The 22,651-nt window shown below is 36.7% G+C and overlaps 1 protein-coding gene across 1 annotated transcript in view; it reads right to left on the bottom strand.

The window, feature by feature from the left end:
- Positions 1-22,651, bottom strand: part of SLC27A6 (solute carrier family 27 member 6) — a 70,720-nt gene that overhangs the window by 1,853 nt on the left and 46,216 nt on the right. Inside the window, exons 5-9 of the mRNA XM_059174479.1 lie at positions 14,649-14,843; positions 9,220-9,310; positions 5,813-6,011; positions 4,456-4,553; positions 2,792-2,922 (exon numbers count right to left, since the gene is read on the bottom strand). Of these exons, the coding sequence (XP_059030462.1) occupies positions 2,792-2,922; positions 4,456-4,553; positions 5,813-6,011; positions 9,220-9,310; positions 14,649-14,843 (714 nt within the window). The remainder of the gene's footprint in view (positions 1-2,791; positions 2,923-4,455; positions 4,554-5,812; positions 6,012-9,219; positions 9,311-14,648; positions 14,844-22,651) is intronic.

The following is a 22,651-nucleotide window of genomic DNA, read 5'->3' as shown; positions in this document are numbered from 1 at the left end:
AAAATTAAATACTCCCTGTATGTATAAAATTGATATTCTGCCTTACACACACACACACACACAGCTCTAGCGGCACCTGGGTAGCTCAGTTGATTGAGCTTCAAACTCTTTGATTTTGGCTCAGGGTCCTGGCATCTGGCCCCATCAGCTCCACAATCAGCACAGAGTCTGCTTGGGATGCTTCTCTCCCTCTGCCCTTCTTCCTATTCCACTTTTGTGCTCTCTCCCCACCTCTCTCTATAATATGTAAATAAATAAAATCTAAATAAACAAACAAAAAACCCCAGCTCCATTATATGCTGTGTGTATTTCTACAGGTAAGGTTAATTTTATTTAGGTAATAAAAACCATTAGGTAATGGTTTAATAAGATCTCATCTAATTATATTATTTTAATTAACATTATTCTTATTCTAGCTAATAAAGAATATCAAAATTTTTAACTCCTATAAATAACATTTTGTAGAGCATCTTTATATATAACATTTGTTCAGCTTTGATTACTTTTTAAGGATACATTTCTGGAAATGAAATTACTAAGTCAAAATATATGTAAATTCTAAGAGCCCAATTATATATTTACCAACTTGTTTTCTAGTGAGGTTATAACAGTTTGTGTTTCCACAAGCAGAATGAAAGGATCAATTTAATTTAATTTCATCCCACCCATACTAAGTAATATCACATTAAAATTTTTTTTTCTTTTGTAAATTTAGGGTGCCTGGGTGGCTCAGGCAGTTAAGTCTCTTTCTTTTTTTTTTTTAATGTTATATTAGTCGCCATATAGTACATCATTAGTTTTTGATGTAGTGTTCCAAGATTCTTTGTTTACTTATAACTCCCAGTGCTCCAAGTGTCTGACTCTTGATTTTGGCTCAGGTTATGATCTCAGTGTCCTTTGAGGGAGCCTCACATAGGGCTATGGGCCCAGGGAGAGTCTTCCTGAGGATTCTCTCTCTCCATTTGCCCTTTCTCTACCCACCCCCAAAATAAATAAATCTTTAAAAAAAAATTTTTGTAAATTTAGTGGCAAAAATAATCATTTTTTAAATTTTTGCTAAATGGATTTTGGTAAGATTTTGATTTTGATAAGATAGTTCTTTTATTTACTTTGTCAGAAGTGATTTAAAGTTTTGTTCTGCTTATATCGGATAATTTATTATAATTCATTTGTTAAATAAATATTGTTACTGCCAACTAAGTACAATGCATTGTACTAACTATAGCAAATACTATAATAAATGTAACAGTCACATTTCTATTTCTTTAGGTATTAAATGATGCTAAAACATTTTCTAAGTTTGTGTAAGACTGACTTAGATTTCTAGAATAGTTCTATGCCAAAATATTTCTTCTTCTTAATGAAAGTGAATTTTAAGTTGCCCTAGAGGAAACGTGTTTAAGATACTATTTAAACTACCAACTGTCTACCCCATTAAAATATATTATTTGTAAGGTAGTATGGGGAAATTCAAGAGAGAACTGAATGTGATTATAAAAGGGAAACATGAGACATCCTGTGGTGTCAGAATTGTTCATATCTTGGCTGAAGTAATTGGTGAAGAAGCAATACAGATGATAAGAGTGTATAGATCTTAATACACACACACACACACACACACACACACACACACACAGGTAAAGCACAAAATTTATTAAGATGGGTAGATTGTATCAACATCCATGTCCAGGTTATAACAGTTTTGAAAAATAACACCGCTGGAGGAAATTGAGTAATTGCTACACTAAGGATCTTTCTCTGTGTTATTTCTTCCAATAGCATGACTACAACAATCTCAATAAAAATTTCAGTCGAAAATGTATCAATTCTGCTTCATACTTTTGCTTACCTTTGGCATTTCAGAGGACCGATAATTATGAAAATAATCTGAGACAATGTGTATGAGAGCTCTTAAAATTATGTAAATTAATATTTAAAAATTATGTAAATGAAATATATATTTATGACAGTTCAGATGATGCATCCCTTTGACCAAGCCATTACAGGGCCATGAAGATGCTCAGCGAATGCTTGGAAGATGAATATGATGCTATCGATTGTTCCACTAGGGATCTAAGAGTGATACGATGAATGTATCCTGAAAAGTTTTGTGATTGGATGTTAAGAGATAAGTACTAGCTTTGGGGACACAGTATTAAATACACGAATGGCTGAATAAATGAGTGTGCAAATTCATCCAGTGGCTGAGCAAACTCTTCTTTTTACTGTATTTTATTCTAGCAACTTAACAAGAGAGTGCCCACCTCTCAAAACAAATAAACTGAGAATTCCTTAAAAGTATAGAGTCCCAGAGGAAGGCTGGACAGAATGAGGGTAAAAATTAAAAGCAGAATTGCTTAAAGCCAATTGCCTTTCAGTTCTGCACACATCCTCAGACACCTTAATGTCAGCCTGGTGGAACACAGTTCTAGGCACAGAGCACCAAGTGTCTTCACAAGGCTTGTGTACAATGGAGTTTGGGCTTGCACCATTGCTGAGGTCTTGAGTGAAGAGGAAGAAAGCAAGTCTATAATTAGACAAAGACAAAGACACCCTAGCATTTCATCAAGTTCCCTTCTATAATTAGGCTTCAAATATGGCATAAATTAGCATCCCAATGCTTTTCATTATTCTTGAGGTTTTCTAATATAAATCAAATGCACACATTATCTAAAAGATAAAATATTATCTTGTAAATAAACCATCTCCTGGAATCCTGGTCTTGTAGTTAAGTTGAATCTTTAGTTAAGTAATATTACCTGAATTCTTAAAATTCAAACAGTAGAGTTACCTGAATTCTTAAAAATCGTGGGCAGGCATAAGCTGGTAAGAATGTTACAACTTGTTCATAAACCTTCTCCAAGTCCAGAGACTTATTTGGTTTTAAAGTAATAGAAGCCATTCCTGCTTTTCCTTCATAATCTGAGAAAAAAATTTGAAATAGCATTAATTTTACAAGCACTAGGTGATTTTTAAAATGATTCTCTTAATCACATACTAATTATTGCAAATGGAGACATTAATCCTATCACAGCAGTAACAATGCAACAATAGTATAAATGAGTGGATCCCTTCCTGAGCATATGATCTATGTCCCAGAAATAAGTCAGGAACAGGAAAGGATACAGTCTATTCTTGACTGTCAACACTACACAAATGAAATAGATGGAATAGAAAACACCATAAATAACCCCCAGTTTGCATTCTACCACCATTAATATAAAATACCGGGAGGAAACACTTATTTAATGGTGAATTTATTCCAGACAAATATCCATGTTAAGAGTCAATACAAAAATTAAAAGGCAACATTGTTTTTAAATTTAAAAACCAGACTGGTCTTGAATTCCACAGATCACTTAGTGCTTATCATGCCACCTATGTGTTTTTCCAGGGAAATAGTATAGACAACACTCAAGGTCTATTAGAGTAAACATCCCCTTCCTCTGCTCCTCATTTAAACACTCCCATCCCATTGTCCTGGGCAGCTATAAACATTAGTTGGACATTATTTACACTTTTCAAAACAAAACAAAACAGCAAAGGAGAACAACTATCCTATCATTTCATTTTGGTAACTTTTCTTTGTCATTTTCACCATCATGAGACAATCTTCATAGGCACATTTACAAAGATAAATGAAGCCAAACAAGTTTTTAAATTATTTTTTATAAAGGTTCAACTTAAGGGGCACCTGGGTGGCTCAGTGGGTTAAGCATCTCCCTTGGGCTCAGGTCATGATCCCGGTATCCTGGGATCGAGCACCGCATCGGGCTCTCTGCTCAGCAGGGAGCCTGTTTTCCCACCCCTCCCCCCTTCCCCCTCAGCCTGTCTCTCTGCCTACTTGTGATCTCTGTCAAATAAATAAAAATAAAATCTTTTAAAAAGTAAAAATAAAAAGGTTAACTAGGGCTCCTCAGTGGCTCAGCTGGTTCAGCAGCTGCCTTTACCTCAGGTCATGATCCTGGGCTCCCTGCTCAGCAGCAAGTCTGTTTCTAGCTCTCCCTCTCCTTCTGCCCTCCCCCTACTCACGCATGCTCTCTCTCTCTCTCTCAAATAAATAAAATCTTCAAAAAAAAGATTCAATGTAATCACAAGTCAGTGTTACTAAACATTTAAACTAGCATGTGTTCCTATTTAGTGGCATGCATAAACTCTAGTCATAAAAGAAACAATAACAGACTATTGAAAAGCTGGAATTATTTTCAAGCAGTGAGTCATGGACCAGAATTTTCAAGCTTTACTTAAAAATACACACATCCATTAAAATTAAGTTGGTACTGGATGTGACCATGGCATTTGTTAGCCTGGTCTAGGGAATTACTTGCCAAGACAAGACTAAGATATTTAATATATCAAAAAATGAAATGTCGAATTAGTAATATCGTTACAAAAGTAAAGAAAAGCAACACATTCTATTTTAAGAATTCTTCCAAACCTGAAATATACTCGTACCTGGCACCGTTACCCCATAGACGTTTGCCTCCTGTATAAAATCCAGCATTCCAATAACGTCAGCAACCTCTGTGGTGGCAACGTTTTCTCCTTTCCACCTAAATGAAAATCAAGTTCCAGTGAATGTACCTCTGTCTGAAGAAGTAGGTACCCAGTTTTAGCTTCAGTGCCTTGTGTTTGGTTCTGGGCAAGTTCCAAGTAACCACACACAATGGCAGTTTTTGAAACGAAAGGCATTTCCAAAGAAGCACTTCACCTCAGTGAAGTCAACAAAAGCAGAATCATTGTTTTAATTAAAATTACTGTATCTGTGTTTCATTGGCATAAATCGATTACTATAAGATGTTTTTCTACAGTATATCATAAAAACAAAGGAATGATAATTCCTCTTATTTTGAATTGTAATTACAATTAAGACATAACATTGCCTATCTCTAATGATAGAGTCAGAAAGAATGAAAGGAAAGTTCCAATTGTCTCTCAGGGTAGTGACCTTTAATTTCTAGGGGTTAACCCCTTTGGATCCTTTAATGCAAATGAATTATGGATTGAGTATATTCAATTAGAATGATTTTATACAAAGTAAGCCCGTAAGTTGTAGGAGAAGGTAAGGAAGTATGATTCATTTATCCATTCAAACATTTTTTTGAATGTCTCTTGTATGTCCCTCATTATTCCATAATCATTGAGTAGTAAAGCAAAATCATTGAATAAGCCTAAAATAATCTTAAGGAATTAAGAAGGAAAATGTAAGAAAGGAAAATTTTGCTGTTTCATTGTTTTTATCATTCAGTCAAATATTAGACCAGATTTGACCAAACTGGTTTTTTTTTTTTTTAAAGATTTTATTTATTTGTCAGAGACAGAGGGAGAGAGAGCGAGCGAGCATAGGCAGACAAAGAGGCAGGCAGAGGCAGAGGGAGAAGCAGGCTCTCTGCCGAGCAAGGAGCCTGATGTGGGACTCGATCCCAGGACCCTGGGATCATGACCTGAGCCGAAGGCAGCTGCTTAACCAACTGAGCCACCCAGGCGTCCCCCAAACTGGTTTCTGTTTCAACTCTGCCATTTAAACATCACATCTGTCTACTTATCGTATATTCTTAAAAAAAGGAGCTCACTGATTTGGACCAAAATGATTCATTTAAATAATGATAAAAATTGACATCAACACTTAAATTAGGTTTTAATCTAGAAACAGATGGCCACTGAATTTTTAAATGGGGAGACATTACAGAGCTGAAAGCACTCTGTCTGCCCCAAAGGTACAGACCATGTGGTCTACAATCTTTCCACGGAGCCTTGCTTGGACATGGTTCACAATTCCAGAAGAAGCAGTATGACCCGTGCTATTTCGCACCTGAAAGTGTTGCCAGTACGGTCCCAGAAATAAAAGAAATTGTCCTGATCTTGCACCATTAAGTCTCCTGTGTTAAAGTAAACATCTCCCTTCTTAAAAACATCACAAAGCAGTTTCTTCTCTGTGTGCTTCTTACTCCCGGCATAACCAAAGAAGGGATTCTTCTTTTTCACTCTACAAATGAGCAGCCCAGGTTCTCCTGGGAGAGAAAGGCACTTTTTGGTGACTTGATTAAAATTATTATTACACATATCATGCATGTACTTAGATTATATCTGACCAACACAACCAGTGTTGATATTCTTTCCCGGAACATGATTTTTATTATATTTGATATTTACCCTGGGTGCCTGCATCCTGCATCCAACACACCCTTTCACAGACTGCCACCAACACAAACCACTTTGGAGAAACTAGCAAAAAGGAAAGCAAATGCAGGCAAAGGCACATTAAATTTATTTTACATCCTATCCTGGGTGGATAGACCGATCCATAGATTCAAGTTCCATAGATTTTAACACTGATAATAATGAAACTATATAAATAACCATAATAATAATTTTAGTAAGATTATGATAGTAGGAATATTTATCAGGCTTTTACTATGCAGCAAGCCCCATGAGTCCCTTGCAACTGTCATCCTATTTATTCTTCACAGAAATCCTTTAAAAATGATAATTAAAATCCTTATTTCACAAGGAAGGAGCCATGGCTCAGAAGGGTCAAGTAAGTTACTGAAGTCCAACAATGTTGAAAGGAATGGACCTAGAACTCAAATTCAAGTCCTTAATTTCACAACAAGGTTTCTGTTCAATACTATCTCAGATCTAGAAGGTAATAGAAGTTTAAGAAAATGTTTTATTATTATAGGATGTTATGTAGAAATCCTCAATGGGCAAGAGATGAGGCATGAAAGTTATTAGTATTCTTTATATGTAGACACATTAACTGAAACAAATTTTCAATCAGATTTACTCAAATTAATCAGGATTTTGCCCAGCAAGCTGCAAGATAAAAATCTACTTCTACGAGAAGTGTGGAAGACAAAGGGGAGCAGCGATCACTGTCCCAGAACATCCCAAGGCCATTGTTGACATGGTTTGCCCCCCTGTAAACAGAGGCAAAGTCCACATGACTACTCAGATGGGGTTAATTCCAGAACACTATAAACCAATTATGTCATTTTAACATTATTCAATGTTCATTGCTCCCACTCCTGCTGGACATCCTGGCTTCCACAGGCACATATGCCATTGGTCAAGCCAAGTCTGGTTGGCTACTGCAGAGGCCCCTCATTGTCACTGTCATCATGGACACCTTCATCATCATCGTCATCACCATTGTTATACTTCCTGAGTGCTTTCTGGGAACCAGTCACTATTCTGAGCACCGTATTTATCTGATTCTCATCACAAACCTGTAACACAAGCCCTCAAATCATCTTCATTTTACAGTAAAGAAACCAAGAAAGAATAGTAATTTGCCCAATGTCAAATGTGGGAGACGGGCTTTGTTTTTGTTGTTTTAAAGCCTCAGGCTCAATGCTGAGATAAAGACTCAGATGCTTAACTGATTGAGGCACCGGGGTGCCCCTGGTTTTTGCCCTTGGTTTTTATAAACCAAGTTCATCTGACTCCAAAGCCTGTCCTCCAACATATATTCCTTCAGTTACATTCCCTCTATTGCAGAAATTTCCAAGCCTCTCATGTTCCCCTTAAAATTTATATTCTTTGTTTTTCTTAAGACACAGGTTGACAGTTTCTTCCCTGACAAATTAATTATTGCAAATGCTTAAAAAGATCATAGTATTCTTCATCTACCTATTCCAGGCAAATGTATGCAAGATACAGTATCATTAATGGAAAAAATATTGAGTAATTTATAATGAGAATTACAAAACACTAAAGCAAATGTTTGGGGACAATCCACTTTTTTTTTTTTTTTTTTTTTTTTAAGATTTACAGATTTATTTACTTATTTTAGAGAGAGAAAGAAAGAGTGCAAGCACAAGTCAGGGGAGGAGTAGATGATGAGGGTAAGAGCGAATCCTCAAGCAGACTCCCACTAAGTGAAGAGCCCAAACAGGGCTCAATCCCAGGATTCTGAGATCATGACCTAAGCCAAAATCCAGTCGGCCGCTTAACCGACTGAGCCACGCAGGTGCCCAGGGACAATCTGCTTTTTTAAGAAACCCTGAGTTTGTACAAGCAGTTCTGAAACTCAAGTTCCAATGTTGATACTGTCCTAAATCCAATAAATAAAACACACCGGGAGTGCATGGTTGGCTTAGTCAGTAGAGCATGAAACTCTTGATCTTGGGATTGTGAGTTTGAGCACCATGTCGGGCGCTTAGATTCCTTAAAAAAAAAAAAAAAAATCTTAAATAAACAAAACAAAATAAAATACACTAGAAAGGTGTGAATAAACAAAGTTCTTTACAATCTTTTTATAATTGGCTTTTCTCTTGAACACAGCTTACAGACCTGAATTAGGGGAAGATATTTGATAAATGCTCTTAGGTTTGAAATTTAGAGGACAGGGCAATTTGTTTTTTAATAGACAAGGCTTATATTCTTTCCAAGCTTCCAGCTACCAAAACACACAAACAAGCCAGGTTTGCAACCTTTATCTCCACATTTGAAGTTAAGATTTAAATGAATTCATCTTTGAAATGTAGCCTAAGCATATTCTGAAAAAAGTAAAAAGTAATTTTGGCCTGATTTATCCAGCCTGAATCTCTAAACAATTCCAAGTGCACATATCTACATTGAAATCTCTAGACTGATCATATGCAGCAGCAAGTTAATTGTCTAACCAAAAATTATCAGAAACTATACCTTGGTGGAGGAGGGGAGTGAGATGGAGAAAAGCAGCAGGTAGGTAGCAAACCACATGCCAGGCTCTCTGTGGGACTTTGCATACATCACCTCATTTAATGGTCAACAAGAACCTCACAAAATAAATATTGTCAACTCTACATATGAAGAAAATGAGTCTCAGCTCGAGTGGCCTGTCCAAAGTTGTATATTTTCTAAGGATGAGAGCCCAGATATAAATGTAAGCCTGCCTGACTTTCCACTATACCTAGAGTGATAACTAAGGCATTCTTTTATACATTTTATCTTGGTGATAGAGGACATTAGCACTACTGTTATAACTAGAAGAGTGGATCAGGGAAAAGGGATCCCAGTAATAATCCATTTTAGATTTTAGTAACTGACCATCCGAGTGGCCCAATTGGGATCCCTAATACCTAATAATGAAACTATTCTACCTGCATTGAAATTCCAAATAAATCTCATCACATATCCATAACGGCTATTCTTTCTTCTCTAAATTCAGTAGTAATTAAATAGAAATTCAGAAACTTTTGCCTGAAAAGACATGGTCAAATGCAAGAATCTTACCTTTCTTCACACGAATACACCAGCCCTGTTCATTTCTAATGGGTTCATCTTTCTGAAAATCATACTTTAGCAAGTCATAACTGAAAAGAAGCTGCAAAAATAAAATTCAACAAACAACAAAAACAATAACGAAATACTTATTTGTGCAGTGACATCTACTGGTGGCAGAGTTTATGTTCAGGCAACTGAAATAAAGAATTAGAATGCAGATTTACGAAAAAAAGTAAACTTTCCTGATAAAAATTAAATACATATTTGAAAATCAAAACTGAAGGCATTATTAAAGAGCACTTATATGATGGTATTTACTTACATTTCATTTTATGTTGCACATTACCTTAGCAAAACATTAATTTTATTCTTGAATAAGCAGTATCAAACATCCCGGTGCTCAGTCACATACTCTACTAACTCTAGCTAAAAGGAACACTTCCTGCTTTCTTCTTTTTTTTCAATCATTCAAAAATATCCCTTCGGGGGCACCTGGGTGGCTAAACTGGTTAAGCATTTGAATTTTGGTTTCAGCTCAAGTCATGTTATCTCTGGGTCTTGAGAACCAGCCCCACATGCTTGGGATTCTCTCCTCTCCCTCTGTCCCTCTGTTCATGCTCTTTCTCAAATAAATAAATAACTAAAATTTTAAAAAATCCCCTGAAAGTTTTAATAAAACCAAAGTTTCAACTACACAAAGACAAGAATTTCATTATCTGTTTTTAAATTATAATCCCTTAAAAAAGGGATCAGATGCTTATTTGACTTTGAACTTTTCCCCAAGCCTTTCACCTTTATTTCCCTAAACGAACACTCAGTACTTCTGTGCTGTGAGATAGCAAATTTGTTAGAACATGCTCATCAAGTTGGGAAACAAGCTAGTTGGACATCTCTCCTTGTCCCCAAATATTTCCAGCTCTCCTGCTCCTGTCATGTCCACCTATACACTAAGAGGTGATTCTGGGAGGAAAAATTGCAGATTGGTTCAACCCCACCCCTTCCTTTTATATATAAGAAAACTGAGGTTTTGCCAGTCAATTAAACAAGCTATCTTATTAAGGTGAACTAGAAAACAGTCATCTAAAAATATAGAAAAAATAATAAGGAAGAACACATAGAAGAGAGAAAGACAAAGAGGAGGAGGAACAAAGTGAATAAATATAGAGCAAATAAGTGGGAAAAGATGAATAAAATTAATGGGGTGCCTGGGTAGCTCAGTCATTGGGTATCTGCCTTCAGCTCAGGTCATGATCCCGGGGTCCTGAAATCGAGCCCTCAGTCGGGCTCCCTGCTCCGTGGGAAGAGGCCTGCTTCTCCCTCTCCCACTCCCCCTGCTTGTGTTCCCTCTCTCACTGTGTCTCTCTCTGTCAAATAAATAAGTGAAATCTTAAAAAAAACTATTAAGACTATATAAAGGAATGCATTTGACAAGCATCATTACAAGTGTGTTTAAATTGATAGGGAGAAAGGTAGAAAACTGAGTAATAAAATAATCTATAAAAATGATACCACACCTTTTTAAGCAATTAATTTAATTCCCTTGAATTTAACCAAAGAAAATGGAACCGAAGTTAAATTATGTGTTTTTTTAGAAAGAGAGAAATCAGTCCCTGTGGCATCAAGAATTTAACCTTAACCCCAGTTTAACCAGGGGTCTGGCTGGCTTTCACTCTCAGCTTCTGGGAGATTCTCTCTATGCCTTGCAATGTTATGGTCAACAGGACTCTATGTGTTAGCCTAAGGGCTTTTGGCATCCACATAGTGACAGTATGGTTCAGATTGAGTGTCTCTGAGCCACATGAATAACATGATGTGGGGTGGGGACTTTGGGTCTCCCAGCTTGGCCTTCTGAGGGATTCGGGAAAGAAGTCAGCCTCACAAGAAACCAAATAGAGTTAAATGATGGAGCTGCAAAGAAGACTGCAGACACCAAGGCTGGTGAGCATCCCTAGCTGGCAATACTCTGTGTACATGGTCACATGTCAGTTCCAGGAGAGTAATGCCATCCTGACTGCACATGAAAGGACCCCTAAAAGTCTTGCGTTTGGTGCCCTTTTGATTCTGCCCTATTGCTTCTCCCTCCATCTGATTTTAATCCATATCCTTTAGATGTAATAATAATAATGACAAGTATAACAGCTTTTGGTAAATTTTGAGTACTCAGCAAATCATCGAACCCCAAGTGGGTTGTCGGGTCTTCAAAACTGGCAAGTGCTGTGAGAAGTGACGATGGTCTCATGGAGATTATTGCACTGCTGGTTAAATTTCCTGGTCCATAAAAATTGCCTACTTTTAAGATAATAAATAAGTTTACAGACATTTGAAGGTATCTTTTTATTAAATCCTTTTATGTGTGACTTCTTAATCCCAACCATCTAGCTCCCTAACAATGTTTAGAGCCTGTAATGTGGTGTTCATCTCTGTAATACTTTCATTCTTAGACCCTTTTATTTTTCTCCTTTGAACTGAGTGTGTCTACTTTTCAACTCCTTTTGTTAATTTATATTTCCCTTGTACTTTCATATCTTTTGAGCTCTTATTTCTTTTTAAAAGATTTTATTTACTTATTTGTCAGGGAAAGAGAGAGAGAGAGAGAGAGAGAGAGCACAAGCAGAGGGAGCAACAGGCAGAGGGAGAAGCAGGCGCTCCCTGAGCAGGGAGCCTGATGTGGGACTCGATCCCAGGACCCTGAGAGTATGACCTGAGCTGGAGGCAGAGGCTTAAGGGACTGATCCACCCAGGTGTCCCACTGAGCTTTTATTTTATTTATTTCTAAACACTTTATTTACTTAATTGACAGACAGAGAGGGAACACAAGCAGGGGGAGCAGCAGAGGGAGAGGGAGAAGCAGGCTCCCACTGAGCAAGGAGCCTAAAGAGGGGCTTTGGGCTCCATCCTAGGACCCTACGATTAAGACCTGAGCCCAAGGCAGACGCTTAATGACTGAGCCACCCAGGCGCCCCTGATCTTTTATTTTTAAAGAGAATATTATTGTAATTTTTTAATCTATGGGAAATTATTTTACTAAATATTCCCTGGTCATTTTATAGGGCTTATCATTTTGCTGTGTATTTGTACTTTTTTGTCAGCTTTTATTAAGACTTCTTTTCTTTTTTCAAGTTTTATTTCTTCTAGGGATTTCATGTTTGTTCTCTCCCAATTATATCATCCCTAGGTGTAGAAAAGGAGAAGCCAGTCTATAACTGTGAGTTGGGTTTGTCTCTCAAATCAGTCACAAAATTTTTAGTATTTGCTCTGGGGGCTTATATGGCACACATGCCCTTCGGCTACATACATTTAAATGGTAAGTACGGCACACAGGAAGGACATGTGGGATGCAGGAACTTTGTGTTGATGCCTCATCTTTTCCCTTTTTTATTAACAGCCTACCTCTGTTTAGATGTTGATTTGTCTGTGAAACAGTAGGGGGAAGCTTCCATTAGGTTTAAGTTTTTGAGAGATGGACTTATCAGATCTCTCCACATGATTATGAAAGTTATTGGTCCAAATTTTTCTGGTGACTTGGTATATAACAAAACAATAATATATGTATACTACAATAATAATGAGAAAAGATATAACTGAATTCATATGATACCAGGTATAATTCTTTTTCATTTCCAAAATGAAAAAAAAAAATAGGTTGAAAATCAGAAGTTTTCCAAATAAATTGGGAACAATGACTTCTTGCTTTATTGACAGTATTACAGTCAGGGAATTTAAGATGTTATAAAATTATAATGAGGTCAAGTCAGTAATGTAAAATACAAATCTTCTTCATGTACTCTTGTTGGATGACTACTAGGGAATGACTCAGCTTCACTAAGAAGCTTTAATGCGAATATGAAATTCTTAATGGAACCAGTGCAATGAATTGAGAAAATTAACTGTATGGACTGAAAAACTCAATAAATATCAGCACTTACTTTCCCCAAATTACTTTTCAGAATGCAGCAGCATTTCTGAGAGGTCAATAAGACCCTCAAAATCCCAAAGAGTCTATCATAAAAGTAGTTTGCGCCTTCTCTAGGTTCCAAACACGAGATAAATTTACACCAGCTTTGACCTTATTTCTTTACTTTCTAAAAATTATATGTCTCTCTCTTCTGATACTTCTCACTAAATGTTTATTTTGTGTTTCTTTAATTTTTGTTTTTGATTAGTTCCTTATTTTTATTTTATTTTTTTAGTTTATTTCAGTTGCTTTTTAATTAACCCCCAGAAATGGATATTTAGCTCACAAATTTTAAACCACTCTTATGTAGGTCCAATGTTTTGAAATATAACATTTTAATTTTGATTCAGCTCCCATTATTTTTTTTAGATTTATTTTTATTTATTCACTTGAGACAGAGAGATAGCACAGACAAGAGCCTGAGCAGTGGGAGGAACAGAAGGGGAGAGAGAGAGACAAGCACCAGTAGACTTTCTGATTCCTGATTTTGGCTTCAACTGATTGTACCAGCCGGCGCCCCATCTCAAATTATTTTTCAATTTCAATAATGATTTTTTGTCCACTCATAGAAACTTACAGATATTCTATAACCCAATATATAGATGACCTGTCATTTAAAAGATTTATTTCTACCTTAATTAAACTGCTGTCAGAGAACATAAGCCACATTTAATCTTGCTGAAATTCCCTAAGTGACCCAATAATCTTTGTGAATATTTCATAAGTGCTTGAAAAGAAAGGATATTCTGCAGTTTTTAGATGCAGTATCCTATAAATGTCTGTTAGTTCAAGTAACTTGTTACTGCATATTCTATAACATTGAACGTTCTTTTTTTGTTTGTTCTAACAAAAACTGAAAGAGCTATAATATAATATCCTACTATGATTCTGGAGTTGTTTATTTCCACTTGAGTTTATAAACATTGTGCTATATAAATTTAGAAACTATTTTCTTTAATTTCACTTTTATTCTTTAAAAATTATTGTTCAGTGTAAGCTTTATGTTGACAATTACTTTCTCCAAAGCAGGTCAAGACCTGAGCTGAAGGCAGAGGCTTAACCCACTGAGCCACCCAGGAGCCTCAGAAACCTATACATAATTTTTATGTGATATAAAAATGAAGTGTAAGCAGAAACACTGGATTGAAAAAACTCAGGAAAAATGGAAAGAGTCAAAATGACATGTATCAGAAACTTTGCTTGTTTTTTATATATTATCTTATTAACTTTGAAGACAGAACAAAAAACACTTGGGTATCATTATCCCCACATTATACAGGAAAACCTGGGAGACAGTTGAGGTTTTTATAACCTATGGTTCACCTAGAAGCTATGACTTTATAGATGTTCTCAACTTAAAAAAGAAAAGAAAAAGAAAAGAAAAAGGAAAGGTGATTGTATTTACCGTAATTTATAAACAGGAAGTCTAGAAGAGAGGTAAACTGACTTCATTATATTTATGGAAGGAAAATACTGTACTTACTTTGTGAAAGAAGTTTGTTCTCCCAACGGATCCTATTTTTCCAGTGTAATTCATGAAACTAATGTTTCCTTCAGTAGCTCCATAAAGCTCACACATCTTAATATTTCCAAATCTGTCTAAAAATTCCCTCCATACATCACTCCGTACACCATTTCCAACTGCCAAACGCACTTGATGATCTTTTTCACCTTCTCTCTGTTAGAAGAAAAGATTTTACTTGTAATTTATTATTTCCAGTTCTCCATTCTTTCTTTCATTACTATGATTTTATTGGCAAATATCCAGAAGTAAGTTTGCACATATGCAATAATGAAAGGGAAGTAAAAAAAAAAAAAAAAAATCACGTTTAACTGTTGCTGAACCATGTACAATAGCTAATGAAACTAACACTGGCCTAGAATAATATAGCTTTTATTACCCCATACCTGGTAAAAGATCTTTACCTTCCAGATTACGAAAGCCTTATTTTGGTAGAGATCAGGTAAGGAAGAAAGCATATTTCAGGGAAAAAAGCATTACTTTTAAAAAAGTTATAAAAAATATACTTGAGTTTGTAATCTTAGCTCTACTACTTATTGTCTATATAACTTTGCACTAAAAGGTTGAATACCATTGCGATTCTCCATTTATTCACCTGTAAAAATGAGAATACTTCTCTCATCCTGCCGTATATAGTAAACCCAGGGCCTAGCATAGGATGAACGATACACTGATATCATCTAATCCCTATAATATTTGACTTGCAAATATTATGTCAACTGCTTATAAATATTATTATTTTTCATTGTGTTATGTTAGTCACCATAAGTACATTAGTTTTTGATGTGGTGCTCTAAGATTCATTATGTATAATACCCAATGCTCCATGCAATACATGCCTTCCTTACTACCCATCACCAGGCCCTATGGCCTGGCAATTATAAATAATATTTTTAAATATGCAAGGACAGAGGAAAGGGAACCCTTGTGCTCTATGGGTGGGAATGTGTATTGGTACAGCCACTGTGGAAAACAGGAGAGAGGTTCCTCCAAAAATTAAAAATAAAACTCCCATGTGATCCAGCAATTCCACTTCTGGGCGCTTATGTGAAGGATAAGTGGAAAAGATATTTGCCCCCTACCCCCGCCACGTTCACTGCAGCATAAGTTAGTACCCAGGACACAGAAGCAACTCAAGTGCCCACTAATATATGATTGGACAAAGAAATTGTAGTGCACACACACAGACACACACACACACACACAGAGTGCGATATTACTAAGCCAAGAAAAGGGAAATACTGCCATTTGCAACAGCACAGATGGACCTTGAGGGTGTTATGCTTAATGAAATAAATCAGACAAAGACAAAGACCATATGATTTCATGTATATGTGAAGTCTAAAAACAAAAGCAAAAACAAAACTCAAAATAATCTCCAATGTAAAGCTCACGGATATAGACAACAGAGTCAAGGAGTGGGGTGAGGGTAAAATGGGTAAAGGAGATCAGAAGGTACAAAATTCCAGATATAAAATAAGTCAGTCATGAGAATATTATATATAGCAAGGTGAGTACAGTTAAAAATACTGGGCTGAATATTTGAAAGTTGCTAAGAGTAAATCTTAAAAGTTTCTCCACAAGAAAAAGAAATTTATAACTATGTGTGATATTAGACATTAATTAGATTAATTTTGGTGATCATTTTGCAATATACACAAATATCGACATTATCTTATACACCTAAGACTTACATAATGTTAAATGTCTATTATATTTACCAAAAAAAAACTGAGTAAGAATATAGTATGAATTAGAGTAAGAAGATACTATAAGTATAGTTATGATAAATCCATGATTGCCCGAGTGACTCCCATCCTTGTGAAAAATAATTATAAAATTAACAAGAAATAATAATACATCAGCAACAATAAAAATCAATATCCCTGACACTTATAATTAAAAATACACAACTGAGGTGAACAAGGGGAGGTGAACCATGAGAGACTATGGACTCTGAAAAACAATCTGAGGGTTTTGAAGGGGCGGGGGGTGGGAGGTTGGGGAACCAGGTGGTGGGTATTGGAGAGGGCATCGATTGCATGGAGCACTGGGTGTGGTGCAAAAACAATGAATACTGTTACGCTGAATAGAAATTTTTAAAAATGATTAAAAAAAAGAAAACCCACAACTGAGCACATTCTTTATCTCAGTTCCTTCTCAGTCTTAAAAGAAAGGTTTTAATCTATTAACTCAGTGGAAAGGGCTGGCATAAAGGCCTGCAGGTGGAAACACAAAACATGCTCTGAGGTGTTACGGAAACAGCAAAAAGAATGAGGAAGGTAGAAGGCTTGGTTGAAAATGTCTAAGTAGTCCCTGCACCCTTAGATATTCCAACATAGACAATTTATCTGGGTGTCTGCCCTCGCTACGTGTTTGTTATACAGATACCAGAGACTAACTTTCTGGAGAAGTCCATCCAGACAGTCACCAGTCTGGGGTTGAGGAATCTACTGAAGACAGTAGTGTTACAGAAAAGTATGAATACTAAATGGTGAGATCATTAAACTCTTCTGCTCTGATCTCAGAGCAAAACTAATCTGTAGTGACAGAAATCAGAATACTGTTCACATTTGGTGGGACAATGGCTGATTCTTGAAGCTATCCAGGGGGATGGTCTTCAAGAAAAAAAATAAACAAGGGTGCCTGGTGGCTCAGTTGGTTAAGCAACTGCCTTTGGCTCAGGTCATGATCCCAGAGTCCGGGGACCAAGTCCCGCTTCAAGCTCCCAGCTCCATGGGGAGTCCGCTTCTCCCTCTGAACTTCTCCCCTCTCATGCTCTCTCTCACTTTCACTCTCTCTCTCTCAAATAAATAAATAAAATCTTTTTATTTTTAAAGAAAAAATATAGGGGTGCCTGGGTGGCTCAGTGGGTTAAGCCTCTGCCTTTGGCTCAGGTCATGATCCCGGGGTCCTGGGATCAAGCCCCACATCGGGCTCTCTGCTCAGCAGGGAGCCTGCTTCCCTTCCTCTTTCTCTGCCTGCCACTCTGCCTACTTGTGATCTCTCTCTCTCTCTCTCTCTCTGTCAAATAAATAAATAAATAAATAATCTTTATTTAAAAAGAAAAAAAAAATACTCCAAGTGCTGTTAAATCATAATGAGAAATTTCAGCTTCAATGAAGAGGTTTTTTTTTTTTTTTTTTTTTTTTTTTTTAAGATTTTATTTATTTATTTGACAGAGAGAAATCACAAGTAGATGGAGAGGCAGGCAGAGAGAGAGAGAGGGAAGCAGGCTCCCTGCTGAGCAGAGAGCCCGATGTGGGCCTCGATCCCAGGACCCTGAGATCATGACCTGAGCCGAAGGCAGCGGCCCAACCCACTGAGCCACCCAGGCGCCCTCAATGAAGAGTTTGAGAGTATTTCAATACTAACTCATTTAGATCCTAATTCATTGGATGTTTATAAAGCCAGATTTTCTAAGAAGCAATTATTAGAAATGAAAAGTTGAAAAAATAAAATGGTAATGATCTTTTAATTACATGATATGCCTCAGCTGTGAATAAACTGTACATATTATAATTTCTTTATAATAACTTTTAAAAACCTGATTATCAGGGTAATTATATTGGTGCCAAAGAGGAAGAAGAAACAATCTATAAGAATATGTGAGGAGAAAGCCAGGTAGATGACAATTAAAACTAAAAAATCAAAAAATTAGTAACATACATATTTTATTGAGAAATATATGACTAGATAACAACCAGAAATATGTTAAAATAATGAAGGGGGTTTACTTCTAGAGATCAAGTATTGACAGCAAGGGGTTACCTTTATTCTGAGAGTACTATTTGTTTTTTTTTAAACTATAGAATTCCTTATTTGATAAAATAAAAATTAAATTAAAAGAATAAACTAGGAAGCAAGCAAGAATGTGGATATATTGAAAATAAGACTCCAAGCTGCTGATTTCCTTTGCCCCGCATCAAAAGGGTTGAAGGTAAACATTCTGCAGACAGAGAAAAAAACTCACTCAAGATACAAGCAGCTCCTTTCAAGACAGAGGAGCAGCTGTGTACTGATTCCCACCTCCCATGGGCATGTTGGATATGGCCAACCTGCCATGGATTTCGTTCTTGGATTTTCTGCTATCATTTTTCTGTACAAGACAGTAGTGCTGCTAATCTTAGGGTTTATTCTGCTTGAACAGAGAACAATCTTTTGTATAGTATAGCTCTTGGATGCTTTCCAGGTCAGAGATGAGTCTCAGCAAGTATCATTACTTATAAAATGTGTTGCGCACTCCAGAAAATAGTAAGAAGGTGTTTATAAACCAAATTCCACAGACTTTAACCTGTGTGTGCTACAGCCAGAGAAGCTTACTAAATGAGGCTAAATATTCATCCAAAAGTGATTGGACTGATAGAGAAAATTGTATTATCAATACTAGGGTAAGGCTTTTGTCTAAAAACATCAAATCCACTTATGTAACTCTTTTTTTTTTTTCACTTATGTAACTCTTAAGATATCTTTATTTTATGGTCTTCCCTTTTATTTTACTTTTTAAATTTATTTACTTGAGAGAGAGAGAGAGAGAGAGAGCATGTGGTCAGGGGGAGGGCAAGAATCCTGAGAGTCCCTCCTGAGCACAATTCCACTGGTGGATCTATCCCAGGACCTGAGATCACAAATTGAGCCTAAATGCAGACTCAGACCCTTAACTGACCGAGACACCCAGGCACCACTGGTCTTCACTTCTGAAACAAACCCAGAAGATTATGCTTTGAGGGGTATGAGAAAAGATGAACTGATTCATTTTTTACTGTTACGGGAAAAAAAGAGAGGTGTATTTCTTCTGATTTTGAAATGCATGCACATCATAGAAAATTTGGAAAGCATGGGAAAGTTTTAAAAGGAATTAAAAAATCTGTAATCTTACTACACCAACATTATTTTCATAGAACCATGTATGTAATGAAAAGTTATAATCATACTGCATTCGAGCTACATATCCTTCTTTATTAATATTATATTCTGAACATTATCCTAAGATATTGCCTCTTAAGTGTCAAAAACAGGATTTTTCATGTGTACAATTTATGTACTATGACCTATTTTTGGATAATTACCTTGTTTTCCAATATTCACCTATATAAAGAAACCTGAGTGAACATCCAGTCTATAAATCTTTGCAGCTCATTCAGATAGATCCCTCCAAGAACATAATAGTTATCAATTTTTATGATTTTGTTGCCAAAATTATTGTATAGAAAGGACATCTTATTTACATCATACTTCTTCAAGGTATGAACTAAGATTTCTTTTAATTTAAAATGTTAATTTGGTAAGAACACACGGAATAATCTTTTTTATAATTAAATATATTATTCTTCTCTTTGGTTAATATTTTTACTTACTTTGTGATTAAAAATCTCCTTTCCCATCCAACATAAAAAAAAAAAAAACAACAGACTATCTTCTTCTTTACATTTAACAATTATATTCATCTAGAATTAAATTTGTGAGAAAAGTGTAACTTTTAAAATTTCACATAATGATATGTCTCATTTAAGGCCAATTCAGATAAAGATGCAACGTGAGAGACATTCACAGAGACGTAGAGAAACCCACGCACTAAGTGAGATGAAGAGACAAAAGTGCAAACACAGGGATGGATGCTTGCTCTTTCTTGCTTGATCTTGCTCTCTTTTATTCTCTATCCCCCCACCACACACTCTCTCTCTCTCTCTGTCTCACTCTTCCCCCACCACACACACACAGAGGGTGAGAGAGAGAGTTTAAAAAAAAAAGATAAATTAGATAGAGACATACTTGAAGAAAGAAAGGTGCACACACAGAGACACACAGTTGTACACTGAGACACAGAGATACAAGCAAACAGAGAAGCAAACAAGCAAAAATAAGTGAGATAGAAACACACAGAAAAAGGAGACAAACGCAGAAATCCACAGGGTGTGGGACAGGAACAAAAGACATGTTTGCAGCCCAACAGCAGGAGAAAAAGGAGTGGATATGTTTGAGCCCCCATGTTCAGGTTACTGTACTTTCTCATTTTAATCACCATGACAACCCTAGAAAATAAGACGCATCATCCCCATTTTGCACATTGGGATATGAAGTTCAGGTCCAAGGTCACTGGCATGAAATAAGACACAGAATTCGAACACATTAAAATGAAAGTGCTATGTGGGCAGGGGCTGTAGCCTGTTCTCTCCTCTGTGGTGCTCCATTGCTTAGGACAGTACGTGGTGCACAAAAGATGTTCACAGCATACTTGTGGAAGGAAGAAAGAAAGAGAGGGAAGGCAAATCAAAGAAAGAAAGGGAGACAGAGAGGGAGAGAGGGAAGGAAGGAAAGAAAGGGAGGAGAGGAAAAAAACAGCTCAAACCCCTGCAAAGCCCATGTTCTATTTTCCCAAGTATTTCCCCCAAGATTTTAGGAATAGAAAGCAATCAAAACATGAGTTTATAATTCAGTAATCAGTGCTTAAATGTTTATAGACTTGCATGCATGTGCACACACACATACACACACAGAGTAAGCCATTTTACAATACACAGAAAGTACTCATTTTTATCTCCAGACATTTAAGCTCCTATTTGAAATTTAAAAGAGAATCTGCTGGATGAGTCACACCTTTTAATATAGAGATGCCACAGTCCCGGGTTTCAGTAGAGCAGTGTCCCTTTGCCTTTTAGTATCATCCACTCAAACCAATGTGGACAGACCATGTCCGTACCAGGACAAGACTCACACCCAGTGGACCAAGGCTCCTGTTTCGTCAAAGCGTTCTCAGAGGAGGAGCCGTTTTCCAGCTGCCAGATGCCAGGCAGTGCTTGAACTATAGCTTCCTCCTCCTGAGCCATACATTCACATACTCATTTGCTGAAATGCACAGGCCTCTAACAATGCCCTCCTAGAAACAAAGTCTTTTTCTTCCAGAGCACGGGCTTAATCCTACCCAGAAAATCAAAAACACAGCCAAGTTAAATGCTCTTCATATGCCTATGAAAAGTGTAAGTCTGAAGGTTCTGCTTACATACAGGTAATTTTATATCAACCTTGATTTCTCAGAAACAAAGCATGTTTGTTGACAGACAGAGACACAGAAAAGCAGTATGAATTAACAGTGAAAACAAAGGGGCAAACCATTTCTGCCTTCCGAAACTATCTGCCTCAGGTAACTAGCTGCTTAATGTGCAAAACAGAAGTATGGTCTAATTACTAAAGGATCACTGGAAATTCATAACAGCATATGATAGGGCTTATGACCCTTCCATCTTGATTCTACTTAAGACCTTTTTTTTTTTTCTAAAACCCACATGCACATGTGTCACACCAACACACCCCACAGAGTAAGAATAACTATATTCCAACAGTTTGCTGCCTTCACAGATACTCCAATATCAATATATTGAAAAAAAAAAAAAAAAAGGCAGCAAGCCAGCGGGGTATTACAGAATGGGTACCAAGTAACACTAAATGCAAACACATGGTCATAGAAAAAAAATAAAAGGCATAAAATAGCAAAATTTCTTCTACTGCAGCAGGAAAGGAATGGTGGGGGTGGGGGCAGGGTGGAGGCCTCTTTTGAGAAAGAGCCAGAGAGTATTTAAAAGGAGAGACATACCCTGCTAACATAGTGTGGGCTCCAGCTGCCCCTAAAAGTCTTCGCCATGCTTCCTCTCCAGCCTGAGCTGGGCAGGTCATGGTTTCAGAGATGCCAGCTCTCAGTTCAACAAACTATTTTAAGGCCTAAATCATAGCTTGAAAAGAGCTGTGTGATCTCAAGTATTACAGCAGAAAGCAACCACACTGTGGGCTTATTTCAAACTCCCTGTCTAGATAAAACAGTAAGAGGGATGGCCATTTACAGACTACTTCTTCTGAACAGGTGTCTTCTAACCTGGCAGCACTCTAGGGAGCTCAAGGGTAGAGGGAAAGCCATGTTGCAGACCAGAGACATTTCCAGATTGCCTTGTTTGACAAGGACTGGCTCCAAG

Source organism: Mustela lutreola, chromosome 5 (genome assembly GCF_030435805.1).
Source record: "Mustela lutreola isolate mMusLut2 chromosome 5, mMusLut2.pri, whole genome shotgun sequence".
In the NCBI taxonomy this organism is placed as follows: domain Eukaryota; kingdom Metazoa; phylum Chordata; class Mammalia; order Carnivora; family Mustelidae; genus Mustela; species Mustela lutreola.
Note: the sequence above shows the minus strand (reverse complement) of the source record. Positions and strands in the feature narration are given on the sequence as shown.